We start from the raw sequence: 26,819 nt of genomic DNA, 5'->3' as shown, positions 1-26,819 counted from the left end.
GGTGTAGCAGGATGGCTCAGTGAGTAAAGGCACTTGCTACCAAGCCTGACGACCTGAGTTCAATCCCCAGGGCCGATACGGTTGCAGGAGAGACCTCCCCTCACAGCTTGTCCTCTGGCCTCCACATGCCGCCGTATCGTGCATGAATAAACAAATCAATGTAATAAGCAAATATTTGTAAAGTGGTGGGGGCTAGAGAGGTGGCTTAGTGTTTCAGAGCGAGTTCCCAGGACCCACGTTGGGAGATTCGTAACCCTCTGTAACTTTAGGTCCCAAGGATCTAACACCCTCTTCTAGACTCTTCCAGCACCTTCACACACACACACACACACACTTGAACTCACGATGTCGACTCTGTCTCCTGTGCTGGGGTTAAAGGTGCACAGTACCAGCACCGAGCTTGGCTGTCTTTTTATTCATGTTTTTTAAGTAATACGTGGTGGTGCATGCCTGTAATCTCAGCACTTGGGAGAAGGCGTCACGAGGATCGAGAGCTCCAGGCCAGCCTGGGTTACATGAGACCCTGTTGCAAATAAATAAGCAAGCAAACAAACAAACAAAACTAAATTAAGATGTGACCGTAAGACTCATCTGTAGTGGGGCGCTTCTGAGCTCAGGCAGGGAGCCCGGGTCTGTTCACGTCCTCCCTCTGTTTAGGAGGGAGTCACCTAGTCACCTGGGAGGCCTGTTTATTTCCAGGGTGCTCTACCGCTGAGCTGAACCCCCAGCATTGAGTTCATGCTTTCTTCTTTCTTTGTCTTCTGTTTACATTTTGTGACTGTGCATTTGTGTGTGGGGGGGTGCACAGGCCATGACACACCTGTAGAGGTCAGAGGGCAATCTCCTAGGATGTGCCTTCCCTTCCTACCTTGTTTGAGACGGTCCCTTGCTGTATAACCAGGCTAGGCCTCCGGCTCCCAGGAATCTCTCGCTGTGCCCTTCCGAGTGCTGGGATCGTAGAAATAGATCACGGCCTTTGACGTTATGCGAATTCCGGGCATCTGAACTCAGGTCCTCACCGTGCTGTGGCAAGCTCTGCCCACTGAGCCATTCTCCCAGCCCAGCTGCTCTTTATTTTATTATGTTTGAGACAGGGTCTCACTCTGAATCCCAAACTGGGTCGGACTGGAACTCATTTCGTAGCCCAGGCTTGCCTCCAATTTGTGCAGTCCTCCTGCCTCATTGTCCCAAATGCTGGGATTAATGAATGAGTGCCACCACACCCCCCGACCCTGTTCTCATTTATGAAGTTAGGCGCCCACAGGTTGGGGTTCTAGTCCCAATGGGGAGCCACAGAGATAAGACGGGGGGGGGGGGGTGCGGGGCGGGACTGTTGAGTTCCCTTAACAACTAAGACCTGGGTGGAAGAAGGGGTTAGGTGCCCGCCAAGTCCTGCCCTGAACGGAGGAGACTGGCATCCTGGAATTTTCTCCTGGGAAGGGAGATCGTCAAAGGCCTAGATGTAGGTCTCTCGAGAGGACACGCACGTCCGAGTGTCCATTCCTACTGAACCAGACTGCCCCCAGGGTCCCCAGGGCTGCTGAGAGGCTCCATCCTTGGAGGATGGCGATCGTGGTGGAGTTCCAGGGTGGAGAGGCTTGACACTCGACCTGCCTGACGCGGTCGTAGGGTGAGACAACTCAGACACCGCGGGCTGCGGACACCAGGATGGGAACGATCCAGCAGGCAGAGGCGCACGGGCCGGCGCTGGGCGGGGCCTCCGTGGGCGGGGCGAACACAAGCACCGCCCCTCGCCGCCGCTGTCCGTGGTCTCCAAGTCTGCGAGGCCGCCGTGGGCGCCGAGAGCCCGGAGCCCTAGCCCGCGCGCCCCAGGGTCTATGGAGCTGCCCCTCCACGCCACCCGGCCGGCCCCACGCCGCGCCCCGAGCCCACCCCGCGGCCAGGTAACCCGGTCGGGAGCCCTGTGGGTGCGCGACGCCTGAAGGCTTGGCGGGAGGGAATGGGGACCCCTGGGTCCTGCCGGAATGTGGGGCCCAGACACTGGTGACCTGGAGGCCACGGCATCAGGACGTCTGTACCGGCGGGATCCAGAGAGTGGTGGGTGGTTGTTGGGGTCCTGGTCACACAGGTTCAGGGCACTAGACGTCAACGCGTTTTGGGGAGGCTTGGGGGCCACCTGGATGCTGGGGACATGAGCGGCCTGGACACCTAATCGTGAAGAGGAAAGAGCCAGTTGGACACGTCCCTGGTTCTAGGGGATCTGGATTCCAGAACACCTGGGTCCCGAGTGTCGCGTCCATCCTGGAGTCACAGTGGCCCGCGGTGTCATGGGCCAGGGTCTCACGCCCTGGTCTTTAGGGAGGAAGTTGTGGCTTGGAAATATTTAGCAACCGGGTCAGGTGGCGCCACCCCAGGGGGTTGAATGCTTCCTGGGCAGGATTTGGGGTGGGGTCCCTCTGTCCTCCCGGCCTCCTTAGCCCAGGCGAGGAAATGGGTGCAGCTGCAGACCTGGGGAGTGGGACCCTGGGGGGTGGCTTTGGGGGACGGATCCCTGGGGTGTTGGGAAGCTTTGGGGGGAGGGATGGAGCCCGGAGCGTCGGGGCCCTGGCGAGGCTCCCGCCCCGAGCGCAGCTTGGGCATGCTTGGCACGCAGCGCGCGGGCCGGTCCGATCCGTATGCGCGCCGCGTGCGCCCATTGGTATGCGGGAGCCGGCCCGGCGCGGGCGTGAGGCGGGCGCGCTGGCGGGCCGCGCGGGGGAGGCGGCGGCGGGGCACGTCCTCACCCGGAGCGCCAGGGTGGGAGCCGCGGCTTCCCGGCAAGGGGAAACTGAGGCACGCGGCCAAGCCAGTTCTTGGCTGGACCCTTGGGGACCAGCACGCACCTCACTCTCCCTAGACATTCTTCCCCGCAGGGAACTGAGCCGCGCCTGCGACTCCTTCGCGCCTGAATTCTCGAGGCCCCGCCGAGATGGCGACCCCCTATCCCAGAGGCAGCGGCCGAGGTGAAGTCAAGTGCGGGGGAGGCCGCGGAGCCAGCGTCCCCTGGGATTTCCTGCCCGGGCTAATGGTCAAGGCCCCGCCAGGACCCTGGTGAGCAAATGTAATGCCCCTGACCATGGCCTTGCCCCCGAAGGCGCGCTGGGGGTTGGGGGGACTTCACAGCCTTCCGGGTGAGAATTCATACTCAGGTCAGTGCCCTGACCCTGCGCCTAGACTTTGTCACCCTCGCCTATTCCGGAGTTCGGTTTTCTAGTCCCCCCGCCCCGCTCCGAATTCACCCCCCGACATTGTCAGGCGAGGGAGAAGGCTCTGTCCGCAGCCCAGCCCGGTGGCCTGACATCCCAACACGCTGAAACAGGAGCAGGAGGCTCGCCAGTTCAAGGCCAGCCTGGGCAAAATAGAGAGACGTCTCCAAAAAAGCAAAAACAAGAGCCGGGCGTGGTTGCGCATGCCTTTAATCTCCGTACTCCCGGGGCAGAGGCAAGGAAATCTCTATAAAATTCAAGGCCAGCCTGGTCTACCCAGTGAGACCCAGTCTCAACATAAAAATAGAAAGAAAAAAAAAATGCCGGAGGGATGTAGCTTAGTGGTAAAGTGCTGGAGACCCTGGGTTCAGTCCCTACTACCATAAATATAATAATAATAGTAGTAATAATAATAATTGTTGTTGTTATTATTATTAAATAAATAAAGGCTCTGTCCCCAAGCCAGCAGGGGTATAGAATTGACACTCAGGTCTGTCCCACCTCCTGAAGCGCGGGGACCGTGCGCCCAGGGCCCTCACTGACGCCTCCTCCACGCCGCCTGCCCAGCCTGCAGGCGCAGCGCAAAGAGAAGTCCCGCAACGCGGCGCGCTGGCGGCGCGGGAAGGAAAATCTAGAGTTCTTCGAACTGGCCAAGCTGCTCCCTCTGCCCGGTGCCATCTCCAGCCAGCTGGACAAGGCGTCCATCGTGCGTCTCAGTGTCACTTACCTCCGCTTGCGTCGCTTCGCCGCGCTGGGGGCGCCGCCCTGGGGGTTGCGGGCCGTCGGGCCTCCGGCCGGCCTCGGTGAGTGCGCATGCGCATGCTGCCAAGTCCTCCCCTGCCACCCCACCCCCAGCCTTGGGGACAGGACTGAGAAAGCCAGGCCGCCCTGGCCCAGTTCCTGGAGAGTCCACCAGACCCTTTGTGGGTTCCTAACTGGTGACTTAGGCTCTCTAGGGGACAAAAAAGTTTGAGATTTTTATAAACTTTTGACCTAAGTCGGAACCTGGCAACAATCCAAATCACTAGGTTATTATTATTGTTGTTGTCGTTTTTTTTTTTTTTAAATGAGACAGGGTCTTACTATGTAGCCCTGGCTAGCCTGGAGCTCACTCTGTAGACCAGGCTGGCTTATAGAGATCCACCTTGCTTCTGCCTGCTTCTGCTGGGATTAAAGGCGTGCACCATGACTCAGGCCTGAGTCTTTCAGACAGTGCCTCCGGTAGGCTGGCCTGGCCTCAGAGTTGATATGTAGTAGAGGCTAGCCCCGAATTTAGGATCCACCTGCCTCTGTTTCCTCAATGCTGGGAATACAGCAAAGGCTATTAATGTTATTAGGGGGGATGAACCATTATCGTCACAAAAGACGTCTCCTCCTGTGCCCAGGGCCTCCACCCAACCGGTAAGGAAGCTCTCCCGACCTGCGGAGCTCCAGGGCACACTGGAACTCTGGGGGCTGAATTCCCCATTGGCGGTGAGGAGGCAGCCGTATGCGTAGGGAGGGTCAGAGAAGGTTCCCCTCGGTGGCATAGCTGTCCCTCTGCTCCCAGCTCTGCAGTCTTAGGTAGGTGGCTCCCCTTTCTGTGCTGCGTTTAAAAAAAAAAAAATGGGAGTGGCCATCGGAATTGCCCGGTTCAGACTGACCAGAAACTAACGCGCATCGGCAAGGCCCCTGGACTCCCGGCAAAGGGCAAACCGGCCTTCGGAACCGGCCTGAGTCACCTTGGTGCTGATCCAGTCAACCTCACGGGTGAGACCATTGCGAGGGCCCAGGACCTAACACACTCTCCCCTGCCCTGGTGTGGTGTTGGTGGCTTATCCTCCCCCTCCTGAGGCTGAAGCAGGAGGGTCACCATGAGTATGAGGCCAGCCGAGGCTACAAACCAAAAACAAATAAGGCATCTTCATCCCCACCCTCGGGAGGCAAAGGCGGGCAGATCTCTGTGGGTTTGGGTCCAGCCTGCTCTTCATAGTGAGTACTAAGGTCAACCTGGGCTACATGAGCTCCTGTCTCAAAAAAAGATTGCTTGATGAATAGAAAAGGGGAGGGGATGATGTGGAAAGTCCCTCCCTGCCTTGGAGATGCAGATGTGACATCATAGGGGGAAATTATAATCTATAATGTGTAGAAAGGTAGACTATGGAAGACATCAACGTAAAGATGAAGATCTCTCATTTTTCTTACTTCCCACCTCTGGCTACTGATACATAGAAGTATTAGATTTCCGTCCTTCTATTTTACATATCTGTCCTTGCTCAGTTGTTACGACAGGGCAGTGAAGGCGTTCTCTGGGGTCACAGGTGAAGAAGCCCCTCCACCTAAAGACTAGGTGTCCTCAGGGTGGGGTTGGAGAAGGCTCCCATTCCCTTCCTACCCTAGTGCCCAGGGAGGAGGTGGGGGGAGAGAAAATAGCATTGATTAAGCCCCGCAATAAATCACCATTTAAATTTAAATAATCCGGCTTCCCAGGCGGTAATTAGGGGAATTGACTGGCGCTGAGAGAATGCGGCATTAGGGAGGCTGATTACTGTCATTACCGCGAACAACATGTGCGCCGGCGGCGGGGGATAAACATCTTGTCTATTGTCCTGGAGCCCCGGGGAGGGAGAGGGGGTGCTGAGCGAGCCCTGCCGGTGTCCAGCCCCCCAGTACTTGGAGGGGCATTGGGAGGCTCCAAAGGAGAGGGCTCACTCTGGTCACAGCTCCCTGGCCGTTTCCTGGCGACTTGCACAATGCCCACCTGTGCGTGGGAACTAACTAGTCCAGGCAGCGTGCGTGCGTGCGTGCGTGCGTGGGTGGGTGGCTCCACATCCTAACTCAAGGCAACGAAATCCAAAACCACAGGCCTCTGCCAATCTGCACACGAATTAGCTCTCTGAAGAAAGACATCGTAGACACGGGAAGCCCTGTGTGACTCCAATGTGTAGCCCTGGGAAACTGAGGCCCAGGGAGATGTTTGCCCAAAGTCACACAGAGGGGACACGGTGGCTACTTGGTTCGTTTTCTATAAGAGTTTTGTGTTTGTTTGTTCTATTTTGTTTTGTTTGGTTAGGTTTCTGAGACTAGGGTTTCTCTGTGTAGCCCCGACTGTCCTGGAACTCATTCTGTAGACCAGGCTGGCCTCGAACTCAGAGATCTGCCTGCCTCTGCCCCCCCAACCCCGCCCCTGAGTGCTGGGATTAAAGGTGTGCGCCACCACCGCCTGGTGAAAGTTTTTATCTTCTGTGTGTGGGGGTGTTTTGCCTATGTGCATCTCTGTACACCACCCGTACCAGGTGTCCCTGGAGGCCAGAAGGGGGCACTAGGTCCCCTGAAATTGGTGTTACACAGTTTCAAACTGCCATGCAGATGTGGGGAATTGAACCTGGGTCGTCTGGAAAAGCAGCCAGTGCTCCTAACCACTGAGCCATCCCTTTTCCCTTTCCTTTCTCTTCCCAGGTCTCTGTTTAAAGTTTTTATTTATTTGATGCGCATGTATGTATGTCAGGGGTGCACATACCTCTGCACGTATGTGGAGGTCCCATGACAGCTTGCAGATGTGAGTTCTCTCTTCCCACCGTGTGGGTCCCTGGGAACAAACTCAGGTTGTCAGGCTTAAAGACAAATGCTGGTGCCTGCTGAGCCAGCTCACCAGATGTGGTTGACAGGGTCTCACTAAGTAGCCCTGGCTGGCCTGGAACTCCATATATGAACCAGGTGGCCTTGAACTCAGAGATCTACCTACCTCTCTCTCCAGACTGCAGGGACTAAAGATCTGGGCTACCAGTCCTGGGCTTATTTTTACTGGTTTTATTATTATTATTATTATTATTATTATTATTATTATTATTATTAAAAATGTATGTGATGCCCAGGTGATGGTGCACGCCTTTAATCCCAGCACTTGAGAATGCAGAGGCAGGCAAATCTCTGTGAGTTTGAAGCCAGCCTGGTCTACAGAGCAAGCTCCAAGACAACCAGGGCTACATAGAGAGAGACCCTGTTTCAAAAAACCAAAACAAAAAAGTATATGTATATATTTATACCTACAAACAGGGTGTTGGATCCCCACAGCTGAAGTGACAGGTGGCTGTGAGCCACCCAAGCTGGGTGCTGGGGACCAGACTTGAGTCCTTTGTAAGAGCAGTATGGGTTTTTTTTTGGGGGGGGGGTTGTTTGTTTGGTTTGGTTTTTGAGATGGAGTTTCTCTATGTATCCCTGGCTGTCCTGGAACTCTCTCTGTAGACCAGGTTGGCCTCGAACTCACAGACATCCTCCTGCCTCTGCCTCCCACGTGCTGAAATTAAAGGCGTGCACTATCTCTGCCCAGCTTTTATTTATTTATTTATTTATTTATTTATTTATTCATTCATTCATTCATTTTGGTTTTTGTGTTCTTAATTGCTGAGCCATCTCTCCAGTTCGTGTGCGCGCGCGCTTGTGCGTGCATGTGTGTTTGTGTGCGTGTGTGTGTGTGTGTGTGTGTGTGTATGTGTGTGTAAGTCAGAGGACAACCCAGGCGTCAATCCTTGCCTCCCTCCCTTCCTGAGATAGGGTCTACTGTTCAGTGCTGCGTAGGCCGGCCTAGCTGGCCCAAGGGTTCCCAGGGAGTCTCCATCTCTCATCTCCAAGTTGGAGTGCGGAACTACAGGTGCTCACTACCATGTCCAGCTTCACGTGGGTTCTGGGGGTTCAAACTCAGGTCTCCACACTCGTGGAGCAAATGCTTTACCCACTGAACCATCTCCCCAGGCAGCATCGTTCACAAGCTAAAACAGTGACGGGGGGGGGGGGGGGGCAGGAAATGCTCAATAAACAGTAGCTGAGTGCAGCGACTACTGGTCCACAGGTAGGATGCAGGATGCAACTTCAGGAGGAGGTGACCACTATGCTTTGTTTTGGGTTTTTTTGTTTTGTTTTCACTCTGTAGCTCAGGCTGGCCTCGAACTCACAGAGATCCGCCTGCCTCTGCTTCCCGAGTGCTGGGATTAAAGGCGTGCGCCACCACCCCCCGGCCGCGACCACTAAGCTTGAAGGAATGAGGGAGCCAGCCGTGAGAAAGGCCAGGCAGAGGGCAGGGCTGAGGCGAAGGGCCTGAGGCAGGCGAGAACCAGAAGAAAGCAGTGAGGGGTGGGGCGGACTGAGAAAGGAGGCGGGGAAAGTGGATGGTGAAGGCGGGAGGCAGAGAGAAACTCCCGGGAGTGATCTAGACTGGCACGGTACCCTGACACACTTTACGGTGATGTATTAGTCACCACTGCATACCCGGCTGTGGCCCTGGAAACCTCTGATGTACCGAACCCATTTCACCCTCTCTCTAGACCCATTTTACAGGCAGAGTCGATGAAACTCTCAGAACTGCACACAGAACTGCTCAGGGCAGGGCTGGTGGGTGGAGCTTAGTTGATAGAGCATTTGCCTAGCATGCTGGAGGCTCTGGGTTCCAACCCAGCGTTGGGCAATGCAGGCCTGTAATCCCAGTACCCCGAAAGTGGGGGCAGGAGCATCTGGAGTTCAAGGTCATCTTTGGATACAGACTGAGCTCTAGGCTAGCCTGGGCTACATAACACAGGAAGGAGAGACAGAGACAGAGACAGAGAGGCAGAGAGAGAGGTAATTCCCAGAGCAAGTTGCGGTCTCCCTGGGAGTCAGTGGAGCCCTATGAGGAGAGACACTTGAAGGATGGGACACCCCTTTCCCACTCCCCAGGGTCATGCAGACCTAGCCCTTCATCCCTAATGACCCAGGACAGGAGACCCGTAGAAGGGGAAAGGCGAGGACCCCCTGAAATTGGTAGGGGTCTTAACTGGCCTCCCTTTCCTGAGCCTACCCTCTCTCTGCCCGTGGGTCTCCCCACTTCTTCTCCCCCCCCCCATCCATCTCAGTCTTCCACCCCCCCTCAGGTGTTGGCTGACAAATGCTTATTAAATGAAGAAGAATTATTAAGTGAATGAGTGATTTCAGGGGATTTGGACTTCAGGAGGGGCAGATGGGAAGGTGGGAGACACTTGTTGAACTGGGGGATGGACAGGGGGCTGTGGGCGGGCGGAGTGGAGAGCTGTCGGGTTTGGGGAGGCAGAAACTGGGGGGCACACCCCGGGGATCCTTGTGACAGGAGATGGGCCCTGTGCACAGAGTGGGGGGGACAGCAAGTCCCCAGGCTCTCCCCCCTGCGCACCCCCATCCCAGCGTGCCCATTAATGACGTTAATTGCAGCAGCTCGGTCTGACCCGGGCTGATCCTCGGAGAGGGAAAATGAAGGAATTAGCAAAAATGACAGGGGAAAATTGCCACAATTAGCAGGCAGCATTGTTCCCGCCTGTCACGGGGCTGCCTGGAGCTTGGGTCTCGGGAGGGGTCCCCATCACCCCCTACACGTATTGTTCCTAGAGGTTCAGATGGGGAGGAAGCAGAGGAACAGCGGTCAGATTTGGGGGGCCCTGGACGAGGGCGGCCTGGGGTAGACTCTGACTGACTTGGGGGAGTCCCGAGGAGCAGGGGTGACAACAATCCCACCTTTGTTTACTCTGTTTCTCTGCCACGCTGGCTGGAGGCTTGGCAGCCTAGGAGCTCAGACCCCTGCAGCAAACCCACTGAGAGAGGAAACTGAGGCACAAAGAGGTGGTGACTCCAGGTCCTCCGCCTAACAGAGGGAAGGTCCCTGACAGTGTCCCCAGGGTGCTCGGATCCACCTTGACTGGGGTGAGAGTCTCTTCTGCAGCAATACAGTCCTTTGGGTGGCGTCCAGGACTGCTGCCAACCACCACCACGAGGTCTGGGACCCCAGTTCTCCTGACTAAGGGGAAGGGCCTGGGTCATCCAGCCTATGTCTCAGCGGCCATGTGTCTCGGAATTTATGTCTCTTTGAAATTCTAAGTTCCTCCTTCTCTTTGAATGTGTCTTTATCTCAGCATATCTCCAAAAGTTACCCTCTTTTATGCCATGGTCTACTATATAAAAATATCAGCAGGAGATGTAACTCAGCAGCAGAACCCCTGCCTAGAATCCCCCAGTGAGGGGCTGGGGTGTGGCTCAGTGGTAGAGCCCCTGCCTAGAATCCCCCAGTGAGGGGCTGGGGGTGTGGCTCAGTGGTAGAGCCCCTGCCTAGAATCCCCCAGTGAGGGGCTGGGGTGTGGCTCAGTGGTAGAGCCCCTGCCTAGAATCCCCCAGTGAGGGGCTGGGGTGTGGCTCAGTGGTAGAGACCCTGCCTAACACGTGCAAGACTCTGACTTCAGTCCACAGCACTGAAAGGAAGAAAGTAAGTAAAAACACAGTGCTCCAGCCTGGAGGAGCATCCTTGTACATCAAGTTTTCAGGAAGCTATGGCAGGAGAACGGCAAATATGAGTCAAACCTGGGCTGTTTATTGAGACTCTGTCTCAAACAAACTAAAAAATGTTATGCGAAATTTATCCAGGGTAAAATTAGCTGTTCGTTTGTTGTTGTGTACTTACGTTGTTTATTTATATGTGCATATGTACGTGAGCAGGACACAGCACACACGTGGAGGTCAGAGGACAATTTGTGAGGGTCTAAGTCTCATTCACTCACACACGTCCTGGGGCTCAAGCTCAGGTCTTCAAGCTTGATAGCCCATCCTTACCCTCTAAGCCATTTCAACAATCTTTAAAACTTTTCATTGATTTATTTTTTTTAAAGATTTATTTATTTATTGTGTATAAAGAAGAGGGTGCCAGATCTCATTGCAGATGGTTGTGAGCCACCATGTTGTTGCTGGGAATCGAACTCAGGACCTCTGAAAGAGCAGCTGGTACTCTTAACCTCTGAGCCATCTCTCCAGCCCTGATTTATTTATTTTTAAGGGTGTGGGTGTTTACCTGCATACATGTCTGTGCACCACCTGTGTGCAATGCCCACAGAGGCCAGAAGAGGGTATCAGATCCCCCGAGACTGGAGTTACAGAGGGTTGTGAGCCGCCACAGAATGGAACCTGGGTCCTCGGCAAGAGCAGTTCATGAGTGCTCTTAACCACTGAGCCACTGTGTGTGAACACACACACACACACACACCCTCACACGCTCAATTTGTTAGACCTGGTTTCACTGTACCCTGGCCAGTCTGGAACTTGCTGTGTAGACACGGCTGTTTTAGAGTGTCAAAATCAGCACCATTTACTGCAAGGGACAGTTTTAAGACCATCATCACCTATATCACTTCATTTCTTCACTCCCAGAGGATTCCCACAGCCATGGAGCAGCCACCTCCCCAGCGCTGCCAACCACAGGCCTGCTTTCTATTGCCATGGGTTTGCCAGTTCCGGACATTTCACAGACATGGGATCAAACACACTGTGGCCTTTTGTGCCTGTTTGTTTTCAGACATAGTGTCGGGTTTCATAACATTGCATCACATACCAAAGCTTCGTTCCTTTTCATGGCTAGATAATATTCCTCTGAATGGATGTACCACATTTGTTTATCTATTCCGTGGAGGATAGATGTGTGGGGTGTTTTTGTTTTTGTTTAGGCTGTGTGTAATGCTACTCTCTGTGTGCTTACAGCACATCTCACAATACCTATTTTCAGTTCATTGGGTTGTGAAGGAATGGCCAGAGGCTAACATAATAATTCTTTTTAGTTGTTGAAGAATCACCAAACTCTTTTCTTCAGCTGATGGCCCTAGTTTACATTCCACCCTGCGGTGTGAGAGAATCCAGTTTCTCTACCCACACTTACTCTTTTGCGTTTGTCTTTTGTTGTTGCTTTTCAGTGCAGAGGATTGAACCCAGGGGTACGAGAATGCTAGACTCTACCACTGTGCCACACCCCAGCCCCTCACTGGGGGATTCTGGCAGGGGCTCTACCATTAAGGGATGCTGCTTGACCTCTTTTTAGTTTTTGAGATGGTATCTCATTATGTATCCCAGGCAGGCCTTGAGTTCTTGAATCTCCTGCCTCACACTGCCCAGGTAGGTAGAATTACAGGCCTTCACCACCAGGCCAGTCAGCCTTGGCTTGAGTCTTCTTTGGACCTGGCTTCAGGGCCCGGTGAGGATCGGCTGCGGTTTTCTGGTCATTCCTGTGTCACCTGCACTGCCTGGACAGTATAGGGCCTGGGAATAGCAGTACTCAAGGACCTTTTTGGTGTGCAAAAGAATGAGGGGGCGAAGCTGGTGGCGGTGGTGGCGCACGCCTTTAATCCCAGCACTCAGGAGGCAGAGGCAGGTGGACCTCTGTGAGTTCAAGGCCAGCCTGGGCTACAGAGCGAGTTGCAGAACAGCCAGGGCTACACAGAGAAACCCTGCCTTGTAAGAAGAAGAAGGAAAAAAAAGAGTGAACAAATCCCTCTTTTTGCTTTCTGTCACTCAGTCTTGATCTCTCTGTCCCGTCCACCTCTGTCCTGTAAGGAACAGCCATCTGTGAACTCGTTCTCTCTAGTGGCTGGGGGGTTAAGACTGACTGGGTCCCTAACGCCTGGGCTGCCCGGAACGCAGTGAGTCAGACCAACAGGCCCTGACTTTCCTCTTCCCTCTGTCCCCAGCCCCAGGCCGCCGAGGCCCTGTGGCTCTGGTCTCTGAAGTCTTCGAGCAACACCTGGGCGGACACATCCTTCAGGTGAGGTCCCGTCCCAGCCCGCTGCTCCGTGCTGCCACCTGGTGGTCACTTCTGGGAATAGCACCCATCTTCCCGCGTCTGTCCCCTGGGGAGCGCGGGGACTAAGGTCCCTTGTTTCTGTCCCTTCCCGGGGACCACGGAAGTCCCCCATCTCCAGACGGAGACTCAGATTTCAGGAGCCTCGGGCCCTTCTTACACCCGATCCGTTTCTCTCAACTCTAGTCCCTGGATGGCTTCGTGTTCGCCTTGAACCAGGAAGGAAAATTTCTCTACATCTCAGAGACAGTGTCCATCTACCTGGGCCTCTCACAGGTAAGAACCCCGCGGTGGGCCGACACCTTCACTGCCTGGCCTATGCATGTCCTTGCTCTCTGCTGGTGTTACTAACCCCAACATGAAAAACAGACAGCCGTCCTAGAGACCCCACAAAGCACCCCGAGACATGCTGGAGAGGCTCAAGGCAGGACCACAAATTCAAAGCCAGCCAGGGAAACTTCATAAGACCTTGTCTCAAAGTTAAAAATTGGTCTGGAGATGTCGTTCTGTGCTGGAATTCTTGCCTAGAATCCCCAGTGAGGGGCTGAGCTCAGTGCCGTTGTGGCTCAAAGGTATAATCGCTAGTGTAGCATTCTGGAGGTTCTGGGATCCAAACCACCGCAGCTGGATTGCAGCCCGGTTGATAGAATGCTTGCCTGGCATTCACAAAGCCCTGGGTCAGACTCCTTACATGGACCTATGCATTAAATTCCAGCATCCAGGAGATGGAGCCAGGAGGATTAGAAATTCCAGGCCAGTTTAGGCTACATATGATGCTGTGTCAAAAAAATAACACTCCCAGCCGGGCGGCGGTGGCGCACGCCTTTAGTCTCAGCACTTCAGAGGCAGAGGCAGGCAGATCTCTAAATCTGAGGCCAACCCGGTCTACATAATGAATTCCAGGACAGCCAGAGCTACAAAGTGAGACGCTGTCTCAAAACAAACAAACCAAAAAACCATCTCTCCCTTCCTTCCCTAATTTAAAAAGGCGGGAAACTTCTAAAGAAAAACACAAGGCTGGTGCGAAGTGCCCAGGCTAAACCCAGACCCTGCTCGGGCGCTCACGCACTCCTGCATTCCCCTCCATCACCGGCAGGTGGAGCTGACGGGCAGCAGTGTCTTCGACTACATCCATCCCGGGGACCACTCGGAGGTGTTGGAGCAACTGGGGCTGCGGTCCGCGACCCACGGACCCCCCACGCCGCCCTCCGTGTCCTCCTCTTCCTCCTCCTCGTCCTCCTCCTCGCTGGTGGACACCCCCGAGATTGGTAATTTCTAGGAACCCCCTTCTTGCCAATGAATGAAGCCTGAGGGCAGATCCCGGTGTTTGTGCTGGTGTTTCCATACCAGGAAGCAAGATTTTGTAGAACGGATTAAGCCCACTTGAGGCTGTGACAATGGGCTGTCCAAACTTTCCTGGTTCCCCAAAATGCCCGAGGTCCACCAAGATTTGAGCTTGCTGGATGGAGGTGGGCATAAGGCCGCAAGACTTATTTTTTTAGACCGCGTCTTTAAAAATTGCACTGGGGTCGGGCGGTGGTGGCGCAGTCTTTAATCCCAGCACTCGGGAGGCAGAGCCAGGCAGATCTCTGTGAGTTCGAGGCCAGCCTGGACTACCAAGTGAGTTCCAGGACTACACAGAGAAACCCTGTCTCTAAAAGCAAGCGGATCCTAACCCCATCTCCACAAGCCAGGAGGGATGGCCTCCAAAACCCTGGCACAGCACAAAGAGGTCAAATTAATTGCCCCAAGTCACACAGCTATTCCAGCTCAGGATCTTGCTCCTGAGTCCTTTGCTTTTTAGTTCTCTCTCTCTCTCTCTCTCTCTCTCTCTCTCTCTCTCTCTCTCTCTGTATTCTTTCCCTCCCACTATGTGGGTCCCAGATATCACACATTTACCCACTGAGCCCTCTTGCCAGTGAAGCCCCTAATTTCCTCCTTGGGTGGAAATTTCCACTCTCATGGCAGACTGAAAGTTGAGTGGACATTGGGGACCTGTGAGAATTACTGAGCTGGGTTTGGTTAACACCCTAAATGAGCCGTCCACAGATCCACAGTGTGAGGAGCTTAGAGAGACGTCTCTCTCTCTCTCTTTTTTTTTTTTTTTTTTTTTGGTTTTTCGAGACAGGGTTTCTCTGTGTAGCTTTGCACCTTTCCTGGGACTCACTTGGTAGTCCAGGCTGGCCTCCAACTCACAGAGATCCGCCTGGCTCTGCCTCCCGAATGCTGGGATTAAAGGCGTGCACCACCACCAGGCTGGGACGTCTCTTATATGCGGGGACTAAGAGAGGTTACTGACCAGTTTGGGAGACAGGAAGATATGATCATTCTTCCTGATATGATCTTAACATTGGCCAAATATGGGGTGTGTGTGAAGACGATGACTCTGAAGCCATCTCAGGACGAGGCGGGAGAACAAAGCTGTACTGTTGAAGTTTCTTGGGGCAGAAGAGATCACACACTACAAGGAAGCAGGCTTAGTTAATACATGACCGAGGTAAGAGAGTGCAATACTGGACTCAGGCTGTGTGTCAGGGGTCACTCACGCTCTAGGTGGGGCGTGGCTCACGTGTGGCCTGGAAGGAATGACTCCCGTTAGGCTGTCTGGACCCTTGGGCGTCAGGGGGGGCTGGATATGTTCATGCCTTGCTCAGGACCCTCTGCGTGGGCCAGGACTTTTCAACCTGTGGGTCACAATACCTTTGCAGGGTGCGTTGAATGACCCTTTCATGGGGGTTTCATGGAGAAACACAGATATTTTGCGATTCATAACAGTAGCAAAATTATGGTTATGGAGTAGCAATGGAAATAATTCTCTGGTTGGGGGTCACCACAACATGAGGAACTGTATTAAAGGGTCGCAGCGTTAGGAAGGCTGAGAGGCACTGGTCTGGGGCCTGATCAGCTAGAGGACCAGACAGGTGAGGAAGAGGATCGTGTGGGTGTGAGCATTTTTGTAATGCCACCCTCCTCAGGTGCACAGTCCAGTGTGGGAGGGACACTAACCTGTCCCCAGGTGGGGACAACTGGCCAGACAGAGCCCAGAGCAGGTGGCAGCTCCAGCCCCGGGGTCAGACCTGACACCTGGGGGATAGACCTGAGAGATGGCTCTCTTCTCAAGGCGCTAGAGAACTGTGGTGGGTTCTGAGCAGGAAAGAGGGTCTCGTCTGATCTTAGACCTGGCTGCCCCATGGAGGGGAGATCATTTTATCAGTGTACCTGTGCAATCATTACATGTGTCTCAGTGGCTGGGGTGGCCACTGTGCCAGCACACTGTGGGGCTGGTTCTGAGGTGACGGGAGCCTCCGAAACTCTACAATGGAACCCTCCTGCTCTGCCCTAGAAGCCAGCCCCACCGAGGCGTCCCCTGCCTTCCGGGTCCAGGAGCGTTCTTTCTTCGTCCGCATGAAGTCCACCCTCACCAAGCGGGGCCTAAATGTCAAAGCCTCAGGTTACAAGGTGGGTGGGAGCTGTCTTTCTCCCTCCTGCCTGCCAGCTACGCCCCGTCCCGGGTTACAGAGCGACAGACGAAGACAGAAACGGGGAAACACTCAAGGCCTCCCCTGGGCCAAGGGACCTGTGGTTATCAGGTGGAACTGGGCAGCGCCTTGGCTTGGCTGTGGTCCTCCTGCCTCAACAGTCCCACCTGGCACTTCCCCGGTCCGTCCCCCCCCATCCCTGCTGATTCTGCCTGGCCATCTCCAGCTAAGCCCTGCTGGATCCCATCCGCCTTCCCAGGTCATTCACGTGACGGGGCGCCTGCGCTCCCGAGCCCTGGGTCTCGTGGCGCTTGGACACACGCTGCCCCCGGCCCCGCTGGCTGAGCTGCCTCTGCACGGACACATGATTGTCTTCCGCCTCAGCCTGGGCCTCACCATCCTAGCTTGTGAGAGCAGGTACCGGGGTAGGGGTGGGAGGGAGGGTGGGTCCACTGGAAAGGTGGGGATATGTGGGATTCGGGCTGGGGCAGCGGAGAGTCATGGGAGAATGAAGAGCAAACGAGGCACAGGGGTGCCTGGGAGAAGGGAGGGTGGGCCTGGCTCCACTCCTGTCCCATCCATCACGTGCCCTTTCCTTCACCTTCGTTAGTACTGTGCCCATTTTACAGAGGGAAACCGAGAGGCCGAGGGCTGTATTGCCAGGGCGTAGACCCTGGCAGACGCTGAAGCCAACTCTGCCGTGCCCCACACCACCCGGTGTCTCCAACTCCTTCCCCCCGCCCCCCCCCGCTCTTTTCTGTGTCCCCCAGAGTTAGCGACCACATGGACATGGGACCCTCGGAGCTGGTGGGACGCAGCTGCTACCAGTTTGTCCACGGACAGGATGCAGCCAGGATCCGTCAAAGCCATCTGGACCGTGAGACACACTTCTGTACCCTCTCCCCGCCCACCTCCCACCACAAAGACCTCAATGCCCCTGCTGCCCTGCTCCCTGGAAGTCCTTCTCCAGGGCTAACCGCAGTCTCGGCTTGTACTGCAGCTCCTGGGGCTCTGTTTGGAATAGAAAAGCATCAAAGAGCTTGAGCAATGACTTATGGGGGGGGGCAGTAAGTGGGGTCTGAGGGGGTCTCTGACCGATGCTGGGGTACCACCGGGGCTCTGACTTTCTCTGTACCTTTCTCTGTCTCTCTCGATCCCCCCCACTCTTGCTGCCTCTGCCCATCTCCTGCCCACCTGTCTCGGCCCTGCCCACCCCCCCCATCCTCCCCACCCTCCCCGCCCCTCTGGGCTCTCCGCTCCCTTGGGATGGACCCAGTGCTGGACAAAGGTCAGGTGGTGACTGGTTACTACCGTTGGCTGCAGCGTGCGGGGGGCTTCGTGTGGCTGCAGTCTGTGGCCACTGTGGCCGGGAACGGGAAGAGTGCCGGGGAGCATCACGTGCTGTGGGTCAGTCACGTGCTCAGGTGAGAGGTGGCCCTGAGCGGGCAGCCGCTCCCCACCCCAGCCGGGGCCCCTCAAGGGAGGGCTCTGTAGGCCTGAAGGGGAACGAACCCGAGAGGAAAAGCCCAGGCATGGAATGGCCCCACTCGGAGGGCAGAGCGGAGTCACTGTGGGGAGGAGACATACCTGTGATGCAGGCAGGGTCTCAGAGAAGTCTCACGGAGGTCTACCTCAGGCTGAAGGTGTGGGTTTGACTCTAGGGCACCGGGGAGCGGCGGCAGGCTCTATACAGGGAGAACCCGAGCGGTGCAATACACACATGCATTTCCAGCAGAGGGCCCGGAGCAGATAAAGCCTCAGTCTGCCCGGGGGAGGAAAGAGGGGGTCTGGGGCTGGAGAAAAAAGGTTGTAAACAGCAGCAGGGCATTTTCTCTTGGGGGCACTGGGGAGGTTTTGTGTCTGGGTGGGGGGATCACAGGCAAATCTGCACTTTTGGAAGAGCTGACTGGGGAAAAATAGGAACCGGAGAACAAGAGGAGGCTGGGGTATGGTTTAAGAAGTGCCAGGAAGTCGTGTGTGTGTGTGTGTGTGTGTGTGTGTGTGTGTGTGTGTGTGTGTGTGTGTGGCGGTGCACGACTTTAATCCCAGCACTGGGGAGCAGAGGCAGGTGGATCTGAGTTCAAGGCCAGCCTGGGCTACAGAGTGAGTTCCAGGACAGCCAGGGCTACACAGAGAAACCTTGAGTGGAAAAACAAAACAAAACAAAGAGCCAGGAGATGAGGGAGTGCCACCTGCCCCTTTGGGTCCTAGAAGGGAACAGATTTAGAAGGAAGAGACTAAGATGACCATGACATGCTTAAAGGACCCCCGGTGATATCAGGTGGTAGACAGTGACACAGGTTTGCCCATAGGAAGGAAAGCACAGCTGAGTTAGAATGCATTTTGGAGCTGGGCCTGATCCTCTGATCCCAGCCAGTGGAAAGACTGACAAAGGAAACTGAAAGTTCAAGGCCAGCTTGGGAAATTTGAGGAGATCCTGTCTCAATAAGTAGAATGCTCAAGAGTACAGCCCCTGCCTAGAATCCCCCAGTGAGGGGCTGGGGGTGTGGCTCAGTGGTAGAGCCCCTGCCTAGGATCCCCCAGTGAGGGGCTGGGGTGTGGCTCAGTGGTAGAGCCCCTGCCTAGAATCCCCCAGTGAGGGGCTGAGGGTGTGGCTCAGTGGTAGAGCCCCTGCCTAGAATCCCCCAGTGAGGGGCTGGAGTGTGGTTCAGTGGTAAAGCCCCTGCCTAGAATCCCCCAGTGAGGGGTTGGGGTGTGGCTCAGTGGTAGAGCCCCTGCCTAGCACACTGGAGACTTTGGGTTTAACTCTGTGTGTGTGTGTGTGAGTGTGTGTAACTAACATGGAGTTAATAGGTCTGATAGAAAATTTTAAGTGCTCAGGGTAGTATCGGCAAATTCCATGCCGGGAATGTGGATACTCACTGCTGTCCCAAGACTTCTGGTTTTCAGTCCCACTCACTGTCTTGTCCCCAGCCATGCCGAAGAGGGCCAAACACCCCTGGATGCCTTCCAGCTTCCAGCCATTGTGTCTCATGAGGATCCATCCAGCCCAGGGCCAGAGCCCACAGGTAAATTAACCCCTCCCCACCTCTGCACCCAGGAAACACTAAGGGACCCATTGGGGAAGGCATTCAACATATATGGCTATTTACATTAACACTGGCGTTAAATGTCCTTGGGGCTGGGGACAGATGCAATAGATAAAGTGCTTGCTGGAAAGCTTAATGGTTTGAGTTTAGTTCCTTGTAAAGAAGAGCCAGGTACAGAGACACTTCTGCAATCCCAGTGCTTGGGAAGTGGAGCACTCAGGAGGCAGAGGCAGGAGGATCTCTGTGAGTTCAAGGCCAGCCTGGTCTACAGAGCGAGATCCAGGAAAGGCTCCAAAGCTATACAGAGAAACCCCGTCTCAAACAAACAAACAATAACAACCAAAACACAACCAAGCAGGGCATGATGGCACACGCTTTTAATCCCAGCATTCAGGAGGCAGGCAGATCTCTGAGTTCAAGGCCACCCTGGTCTACATACAGCCAGGGCTACACGGAGAAACCCTGTCTTGAAAAAAACCAACCCTTCATCCCACCTCAAAATTAAATATCTTTATCCTCAAATTTACCCACCATATTTCAAATAGTCAGTAGCAACATGTGGCCATTGGCTGTCTCTCAGGACAACACAGATGAAACAGATGGTCCTATTTAAAATTCTATGGCTGTGGGGAAGGGGTCCTGGAGAGCTCTATAATCTTCAGAGGTCTAGCTGGGACTTCTCAGTCCAGTCTTTATTGGCATGTCAGGGATAGATGGGTTTTAGCTATGCTGTAGAAGGTGTCTGGGGTTCCTCCCTTCACTTATGATAAACATATCTCCTGGTCCAGCTGTTTGCCTGCGGGGGGCGGGAACCACTGGGGATGTGAACTGCAGCCCCGCCACACTGTGCCCCACACTGCAAGATCAAGGGCTGGGGACATGCATTCCTTCAGAAGCCTCCTTCAAGGCTGGAGTGCTGGAGTGAAGGACTATGCCAGCTACTGGGGAGGCTGAGGCAGGGAGATGCCAAGTTCAAGGCTAGCCTGGACAACTTAGCAAGACAATGTCTGAAAGAGTAAAGAGGCCTGAGGGTACAATGCTTGCTGTGTAAGCATAAAGACGTGAGCTTGGCCCAGGCAAGGGTGGCGCACACATTTAATCTCAGCTCTCGGGAGGCAGAGGCAGGCAGATCTCTGTGAGTTCCAGGCCAGCCTGGTCTACAAAGAGAAACCAAAAAGAAAAAGAGAAAAGAAAACCAACTCTACAAAGCTATTCTCTGACCTGGACAGCACCCCCATGATGGCATGTACGCTATCCCATCATGCACACGCGCATAATAATAGAGATACAGGAAGACCACCAATGTTGACATCTCACTTCCATACCCTCACTCATCCCCGAAAAGTAAAAAGAAGGCTTAGAATCTGCTTCAACAGTAGAAGGCCTGTGGACAATCCATCACTGAGGGGCTGGGGGTGTGGTTCAGTGGTAGAGCCCCTGCCTAGAATGCCCCAGTGAGGGGCTGGGGGTGTGGCTCAGTGGTAGAGCCCCTGCCTAGAACCCCCCCAATGAGGGGCTGGGGTGTGGCTCAGTGGTGGAGCCCCTGCCTAGAATCCCCCAGTGAGGGGCTGGGGGTGTGGCTCAGTGGTAGAGGCCCTGCCTAGAATCCCCCAGTGAGGGGCTGGGGTGTGGCTCAGTGGTAGAGCCCCTGCCTAGAATCCCCCAGTGAGGGGCTGGGGGTGTGGCTCAGTGGTAGAGCCCCTGCCTAGGCACCCCACCTGGCATGCGTGCATACAGTGAGGGGCTGGGGTGTGGCTCAGCAGTAGAGCTCTGCACACAATAAAAATAAAGTATCTTCTCCAGAGGAGGAGCCTCCAGTTGACCCGAAGCAGGCTGCCCCTGTGGACCAGGACAAGGACAAGGACCCTCAGGCCGGAGGCAAAGGCATCAAAGTGGAGCCCGGCCGGAAGGAAGGCAGAGGCTCCGAGGACAGCGGAGAGGAGGAGCTCTCAGATCCGCCGGCCGCACCTCGGCCAGAATTCACTTCTGTCATCCGGGCGGGGGCCCTGAAGCATGATCCAGTACTGCCGTGGGGCCTGGCCACTCCTGGGGACCCCTCACCGGCTCTCCTTCATGCAGGCTTCCTGCCACCGGTGGTGCGGGGCCTGTGTACGCCGGGCACCATCCGCTACGGCCCCGCAGAGCTGAGCCTGATGTACCCACATCTGCACAGGCTGGGCCCAGGTCCCACACTCCCAGAGGCCTTTTACCCTACGCTGGGCCTGCCCTATCCGGGGCCCACGGGTACTAGGGTTCAGCGGAAGGGAGACTGAGGAGAAGCCGAACCTGGGGCATAAATCAAGGCCTGGAGTTCTCCTTGAGAATTAAACACCACTCCCTGAGAGGTTCCATCCCCAGGGACCCTGCATGACTGCTTCTTCTTGTCCCTTTAAATTATTTATTTTTGTTTGTTTGTTTGTTTGGGTGGGTGGGGCGGGGGGGGGGGCGCGTGTGTGGTACCGCGTGGGAATTAGCTCTCTCCTTCTACCGTGTGGGTCCTGAGGATCAAACTGAGGATGTCAGGCCTCCATGCAACGAATGAGCCATCTCGCCTCTTTCTTAGACACTTCCATCTGCCTCGTCCCCTCCCCACCTCCCCCGATAACAGGAGCCATCACTCGGAGTCTTGAACTGCTGAAGGGTCAGGTTTAATGTCTCAGTCCTCGGGGCCCAGCCAGTCCCCACAGCCCTGCGGTTTACTCGGGTGGTGGCCGGCCTGCTTCATCTGGGCCTTCCGTAGGGGCAGCCCCATCATCATCCGGTACCAATTCCACGTCCAGTTCCAACTGGCCCATGTAGAGGCCCACAGCACAAGCCCAGAGCAGACTGGCAGCCAACACTGACCCCACACCAGCCGCCGCACCCGCAAGAGACAGTTGCATGGGTCCCCGCAGTGCGGCTAGGCCCACCGCATAGGAGGCGCCGCCCCACACCACGCACAGGCCACCCAGCAGGAAGAAGCCTGTGGAAGAAGGAGCGGCAATCAATGGTTGCAGGGTCCAGGGTATCCCAAGGGGCTGCCAGGATGATGGATGGATGGATGGATGGGGAGGCTGGGTCAGTATGAGCACAGGGCTGGGCAAGACCTCTAATGCCAGGTAGGAAGAGGATGGAAGAGCCAGCGGCGGTGGTGCACGCCTTTAATCCCAGCACTGGGGCGGCCGAGACAGGCGGATCTTCGAGTTCGAGGCCAGCCTGGTCTACAGAGCAAGTCCCAGGACAGGCTTCAAAGCTACACAGAGAAACCCTGTCTTGAAAAAAAAACAAACAACAAAAAAATAAAAAATAAAAAAAGAGGCTGGAGGAGCTCCAGCTAAAGGTTTCCTCAGGCAACTTAAACTGTCACAAAGTAACAAGTCTAGAAAAAAAAATGTTGGGCCAGGCATTGGTGGTGGCATTGGTGGTGTATGTCTTTAATCCCAGCACTCTGGAGGCAGAGCCAGGCAAACCTCTTGTGAGTCCGAGGCCAGCCTTGTCTACAGAGCAAGTCCCAGGACAGTCTCCAAAGCTACACAGAGAAACCCTGTCTCGGAAAAAAAAAAAAAAAAAAAATTATTGGGAGGGGGGCTGGAGAGATGGTTCCAAGTTTAAGAACACTTGTTGCTCTTGCAGACGACCTGGGTTCAGTTCCCAGCACCCACATGGTGGCTCAAACCATCTTTACCTCCAGTCCTAGGGGATCTGATGCTTTCTCTGGCTCCATTGGTACCAGGCATGCACATGGTCCCCATACACACTTACAAACATAAAGTAAAAACAATAAATCTTGCAGGGCAGTGGTGGCACACTTAATCCCAGCACTTGGGAGGCAGAGGCAGGTGGAGCTCAGTGAGTTCCGGGCCATCCTGGCCTACAAAGGGAGTTCCAGGATAGCCAGGGTTATACACAGGGAAACTGTGTCTCAAAAAGTAACAACAACAACAACAACAACAAAATGATGGCTATGTAGTTCAGTGTTCGGTGCTAGAGCCCCTGCCTAGAATTCCCCAGTGAGGGGCTGGGGGCGTGGCTCAGTGGTAGAGCCCCTGTCTAGAATCCTCCAGTGAGGGGCTGGGGTGTGGCTCAGTGGTGGAGCCCCTGCCTAGAATCCCCCAGTGAGGGGCTGGGGTGTGGCTCAGTGATATAGCGCTTAACTAGCATGCTGGGTTTCTTCCTAGTATAACAATAAATAAGTAAATCAATAGATAAGTAAGAGTGGGAGGTGGCAGCCAAGGGCTCAAGCAGTATGAGCCAAGCACATGAAACTGCACACAGAAGTATCTGGGACTCGGCGGTCGAGCCCAAGATCCAAATGAGGGGGCTGGTCTAGGGGTATGGACAAAGGTGTACACACAAGGCAAGGCCCCTTGGAAACTGTCCGAGGACTCTCAGTTTTGAGAAATCGATTAGAGGCAGAACACTCAGCAGCAGTTTAGCAGAACAGCTAAAGTGGTGCTTTAGCTGTTCCACTCAGGCGGGGACAGTGTTGACGAAGGTGTATGGAGCGGTGGGGGAGGGCGCCCACCAGCAGCGGGGCGTTGGAAGAGGGAGTGTTCTCCCTTTGCAGGTGTTACGTGGGGTAAGAGGACTGGGCAACGGGGGGAAAGGGAGGGCTCTGTACTCACCGTAGGCAGCTTCCCGGCCCATGTCACTCTGCATGAAGGAGATGACCCCAATCCCTGACGCCAGAAGTCCATTTCTGAACCAGGAGAGGAAAGCTGTTGGGGGTGAGGGGGGGGCGGAGCTCTGTATCAGCCAAGCCCTGCCTCCTTGATCGCCTCCCATTCAGACCGCCAAGCCAATCAATCCCCACCCTACGCAGCCACAAGACAAAAATATTCCACATGCCCATCGCTTCTGGGAAGCCCCGTGCAAGCCCCATTCCCCTACCCCTTCTCCCCCGGCCATTCTAAGCCCCTTTTGACCAGTGATGGAAGACGGTCTCTGTCTAACCCAGAGGAAAATCTAAAGCAAGAATGGAAGACAGTCTGCGGACGTTAAGTCTTTCCAAGGATACTGGCGCATCCTGTGGCCCTCTCTCTCTTCCTCAGACAAACTTCTCCACCGGGGGCCTGCCCACATTTGTCCACATCTCCCTGCCACTCAAGTCCCTGAGTCCTGCCGAAAGGCTGTTTCCACTACCAGCCCCATCCAAAGTCGGACTGGCTCCAATCTGTCAACCCACTGCCCTATTTGAGGTCCCTCCCCCTGCATCCTAGATCACCTCTCCCTCCAATCAGCAGACATCTTCTCTACCATTGGTTACGCGCTGGCCCAATCCGGAACTTCCCCATCTTCTGCGGGTAGCCACACTCTTGTTTTATTCCGAGTGCTCCCCTCTGCAGTCCGAACCGACCCCCCTGTTGCAGGCATATCGCTTCTTCCTCGCAGGTGCCTCTGGAACGGTGGTCTCTCATCCATGCAGGTGTAGTGCCATGGGGCTAACCTCTCCTAGCCGAAATCCAACCCCCAATAATCTGTGCTGCACCCCATTAGCCAGGACCCGCAAGCTGGTGCCCTATGTGGCCAGGCTGCAAAATCTCCCACCCTGCGTCTCTCTGCGATCACAAGAAGAACCTGCCCCCGCTGAGCCCGGGCCCTGTTCCCAGCAGATGCATGCCGCACCCTCGCCGCCCACTCCCACGTGCGCGCCCCTCCTGTACGGCGGCCGACCCCGGTCCCAGCCAGACCTGTCTCGTGTGCCTTGCGGAGGAGCCAAGCGTCCGCGCGATCGAGCTCAGACACCGGGGGCGGCGAGGCCCCCGCGCGTGGGCCGTGGCCCGGGGCGAAGGACCCGCGCGCGCCCCCGCTGCGGGGCCGCTGAGGTGGCAGCAGCGACCCCCGGAAGCGCAGGCGGGCCAGGCGCGCGACCCGAGCCCACCACCAGCCGCCTCCCATAGCCAGCAATGGGGTCGGGACTCACGCTCCGCCCCACGGGCCGTTTGTAGGCTGCACGCCAGGTCACTCACGAGGAGCGGCTCGCTGATTGGTGAGCTGCCCGCCACTCTAGCCCAGTACGCAATGCCTATTGGTCGATCCGGCGGTGTCTCCACCCAGGTCTTCTGTGCCGGTAGTGTGTGGCCCACCTTATTTTATAGTTAAGACTACAAATCCCAGAGATCAATGCGCTCCGAGCCGGTCGCCCTGCAGAAGGCTGTGGGGCGATGTCTGCTGGGACTTGTAGTTTAAAAAAAAAAATAACTGCGCTCAACAGCCAGGAAACAAAACTTGTAGTAGGAGCTTAATGTAGAAACTTTGCAAGACTCGGGAGAAACCAGGTAGTAAAACTAACCAGTAACCTCACTAAAGAGGACCCACGACTGTTCTGTTGTATCCCTCTTCAGTTCTTCTATGCAGCTGTTAATAAAGTAAGATGCCATTACATACATCCCTGCCTGACACTATTTTCGAAACTCTTTATCCTCCACCTAACCTCGGTACTGGGAGTCCAACTGGGCATGCTATTCCATGACACTTTCTTTTTTCCCTGTTCTCACCTTTTTATGCTGCCTAAACTCAATTTACAATCCTTCTGCCTCAGCCTTCTGTAATCTCAAGAACTGGGGTTACAGGTGCTGTAGGGAAAAGGGGCAGGCTAAAGAAACCCACCATGACCCTGGAGCCCAGAATTAGGAAGGATGGCTCAGATAAGGCCAGTGAGAGAGACACAGTTTAGCTCAGATCAGAGCCATCTCTGCCCCTGTCCAACGGACTTGTGAAACCAACCAATCACAGAGCAGGACAGCAGAATCCTGGCCCTGGGGCCCAGGACCAGGGAAAGAAACACAGCCTGTGTTTGGGACTGGAGCCAGAGAAATGAACACTTTATCCCCAAACCCAGAACCCAGGAAATATGTATCTGAAACTAGTACCAAAATAACACTCTTGGCCCCTAGAATCAGAGTCAGTGAAAGAAATGTGTCCTGGCCTTGGAGGTAGTGTCAAAAATCCAAGAAAGGCCAGTGAAAGAAACACAGTTTGGCCCTGAAATCAGAGACACCTCTGCCTCTTGCCCACAAAACTGGCCAATCCCTAGGCAGAAAATAAACTAACCAATCACAGTTGACTTCGCCCCCTAGATATCCTATATAAACTGCCCTGCCTGGTCAGTTGTGAGCTGTTCTCTCCACCCTGGTAGAGCCAGCTACTCTCCTGGACTCCTCCTCCCCAGATAAATCTTTCTCAGAAGAGTTTTGGGTGAAGACCCTCATTCACTGGTGCACAGAAGAACCTTGCTGGGACGTCCCATAGTGGACTGAGCAAGGGGGAGCTGAACAGAAGAACCTTGCTGGGACATCCCATAGTGGAGTGAGCGAGAAAGAGCTGGTAACACTGAGCCGGAAATTGTGGCTCTCCAGCAGAGGAGCAGGATTGCTGTGTCCTGCAGGGAGAACATCGGCCATAGCACCAGGTATATCCTGAATTTCCGAAGAGTCAGGATACCCTTCCTTGCTGAAGCAGTTCCAGGCCTGACTCTCCCAAGAAGTCAGAAAATTTTCCCTTCCAAGGTTGGGCT

The 26,819-nt window shown here is 55.0% G+C and overlaps 2 protein-coding genes across 3 annotated transcripts; one reads left to right on the top strand and one right to left on the bottom strand.

The window, feature by feature from the left end:
- Positions 1 to 1,779: 1,779 nt before the first annotated feature.
- Positions 1,780 to 21,691, top strand: Npas1 (neuronal PAS domain protein 1). 2 transcript variants are annotated; one of them, XM_006991466.4, is made up of 12 exons: positions 1,780 to 1,904; positions 2,874 to 3,051; positions 3,774 to 4,009; positions 12,686 to 12,759; positions 12,982 to 13,071; positions 13,892 to 14,063; positions 16,139 to 16,254; positions 16,534 to 16,691; positions 17,045 to 17,151; positions 17,551 to 17,698; positions 19,209 to 19,303; positions 21,128 to 21,691. In XM_006991466.4, the coding sequence occupies exons 2-12, from the start codon at positions 2,930 to 2,932 to the stop codon at positions 21,595 to 21,597; spliced, it is 1,788 nt and encodes a 595-aa protein (XP_006991528.1). In that variant the 5' UTR covers positions 1,780 to 1,904; positions 2,874 to 2,929; the 3' UTR covers positions 21,598 to 21,691. The 2 variants fall into 2 exon arrangements, with proteins under 2 accessions (XP_006991528.1, XP_076428343.1); XM_076572228.1 differs by lacking the exon at positions 1,780 to 1,904 and having other exon boundaries at positions 2,745 to 3,051.
- Positions 21,692 to 21,950: 259 nt separating this feature from the next.
- Positions 21,951 to 25,237, bottom strand: Tmem160 (transmembrane protein 160). Its single transcript, XM_006991465.4, has 3 exons — positions 24,994 to 25,237; positions 23,929 to 24,021; positions 21,951 to 22,286 (listed from the first exon to the last, which is right to left on the bottom strand). The coding sequence occupies exons 1-3, from the start codon at positions 25,199 to 25,201 to the stop codon at positions 22,021 to 22,023; spliced, it is 567 nt and encodes a 188-aa protein (XP_006991527.1). The 5' UTR covers positions 25,202 to 25,237; the 3' UTR covers positions 21,951 to 22,020.
- Between the last annotated feature and the right edge of the window lie 1,582 nt (positions 25,238 to 26,819).

The sequence above is a fragment of the Peromyscus maniculatus genome, chromosome 1 (genome assembly GCF_049852395.1).
Source record: "Peromyscus maniculatus bairdii isolate BWxNUB_F1_BW_parent chromosome 1, HU_Pman_BW_mat_3.1, whole genome shotgun sequence".
Classification (NCBI taxonomy): Eukaryota; Metazoa; Chordata; class Mammalia; order Rodentia; family Cricetidae; genus Peromyscus; species Peromyscus maniculatus.
Note: the sequence above shows the minus strand (reverse complement) of the source record. Positions and strands in the feature narration are given on the sequence as shown.

Bases quoted from the DNA above. Each gene is read 5' to 3' on its own strand.
- Npas1 (XM_006991466.4), top strand. From the start codon at position 2,930: ATGGCGACCCCCTATCCCAGAGGCAGCGGCCGAGGTGAAGTCAAGTGC. The intron at 12,760-12,981 runs GTGAGGTCCCGT...TCTCAACTCTAG, and splicing joins TGGGCGGACACATCCTTCAG to TCCCTGGATGGCTTCGTGTT. The intron at 17,699-19,208 runs GTGAGAGGTGGC...TCTTGTCCCCAG, and splicing joins TGGGTCAGTCACGTGCTCAG to CCATGCCGAAGAGGGCCAAA.
- Tmem160 (XM_006991465.4), bottom strand. From the start codon at position 25,201: ATGGGAGGCGGCTGGTGGTGGGCTCGGGTCGCGCGCCTGGCCCGCCTG. The intron at 24,022-24,993 runs GTCTGGCTGGGA...CACCCCCAACAG, and splicing joins CCGCAAGGCACACGAGACAG to CTTTCCTCTCCTGGTTCAGA. The intron at 22,287-23,928 runs GTGAGTACAGAG...CTTCTTCCACAG, and splicing joins GGGCCGGGAAGCTGCCTACG to GCTTCTTCCTGCTGGGTGGC.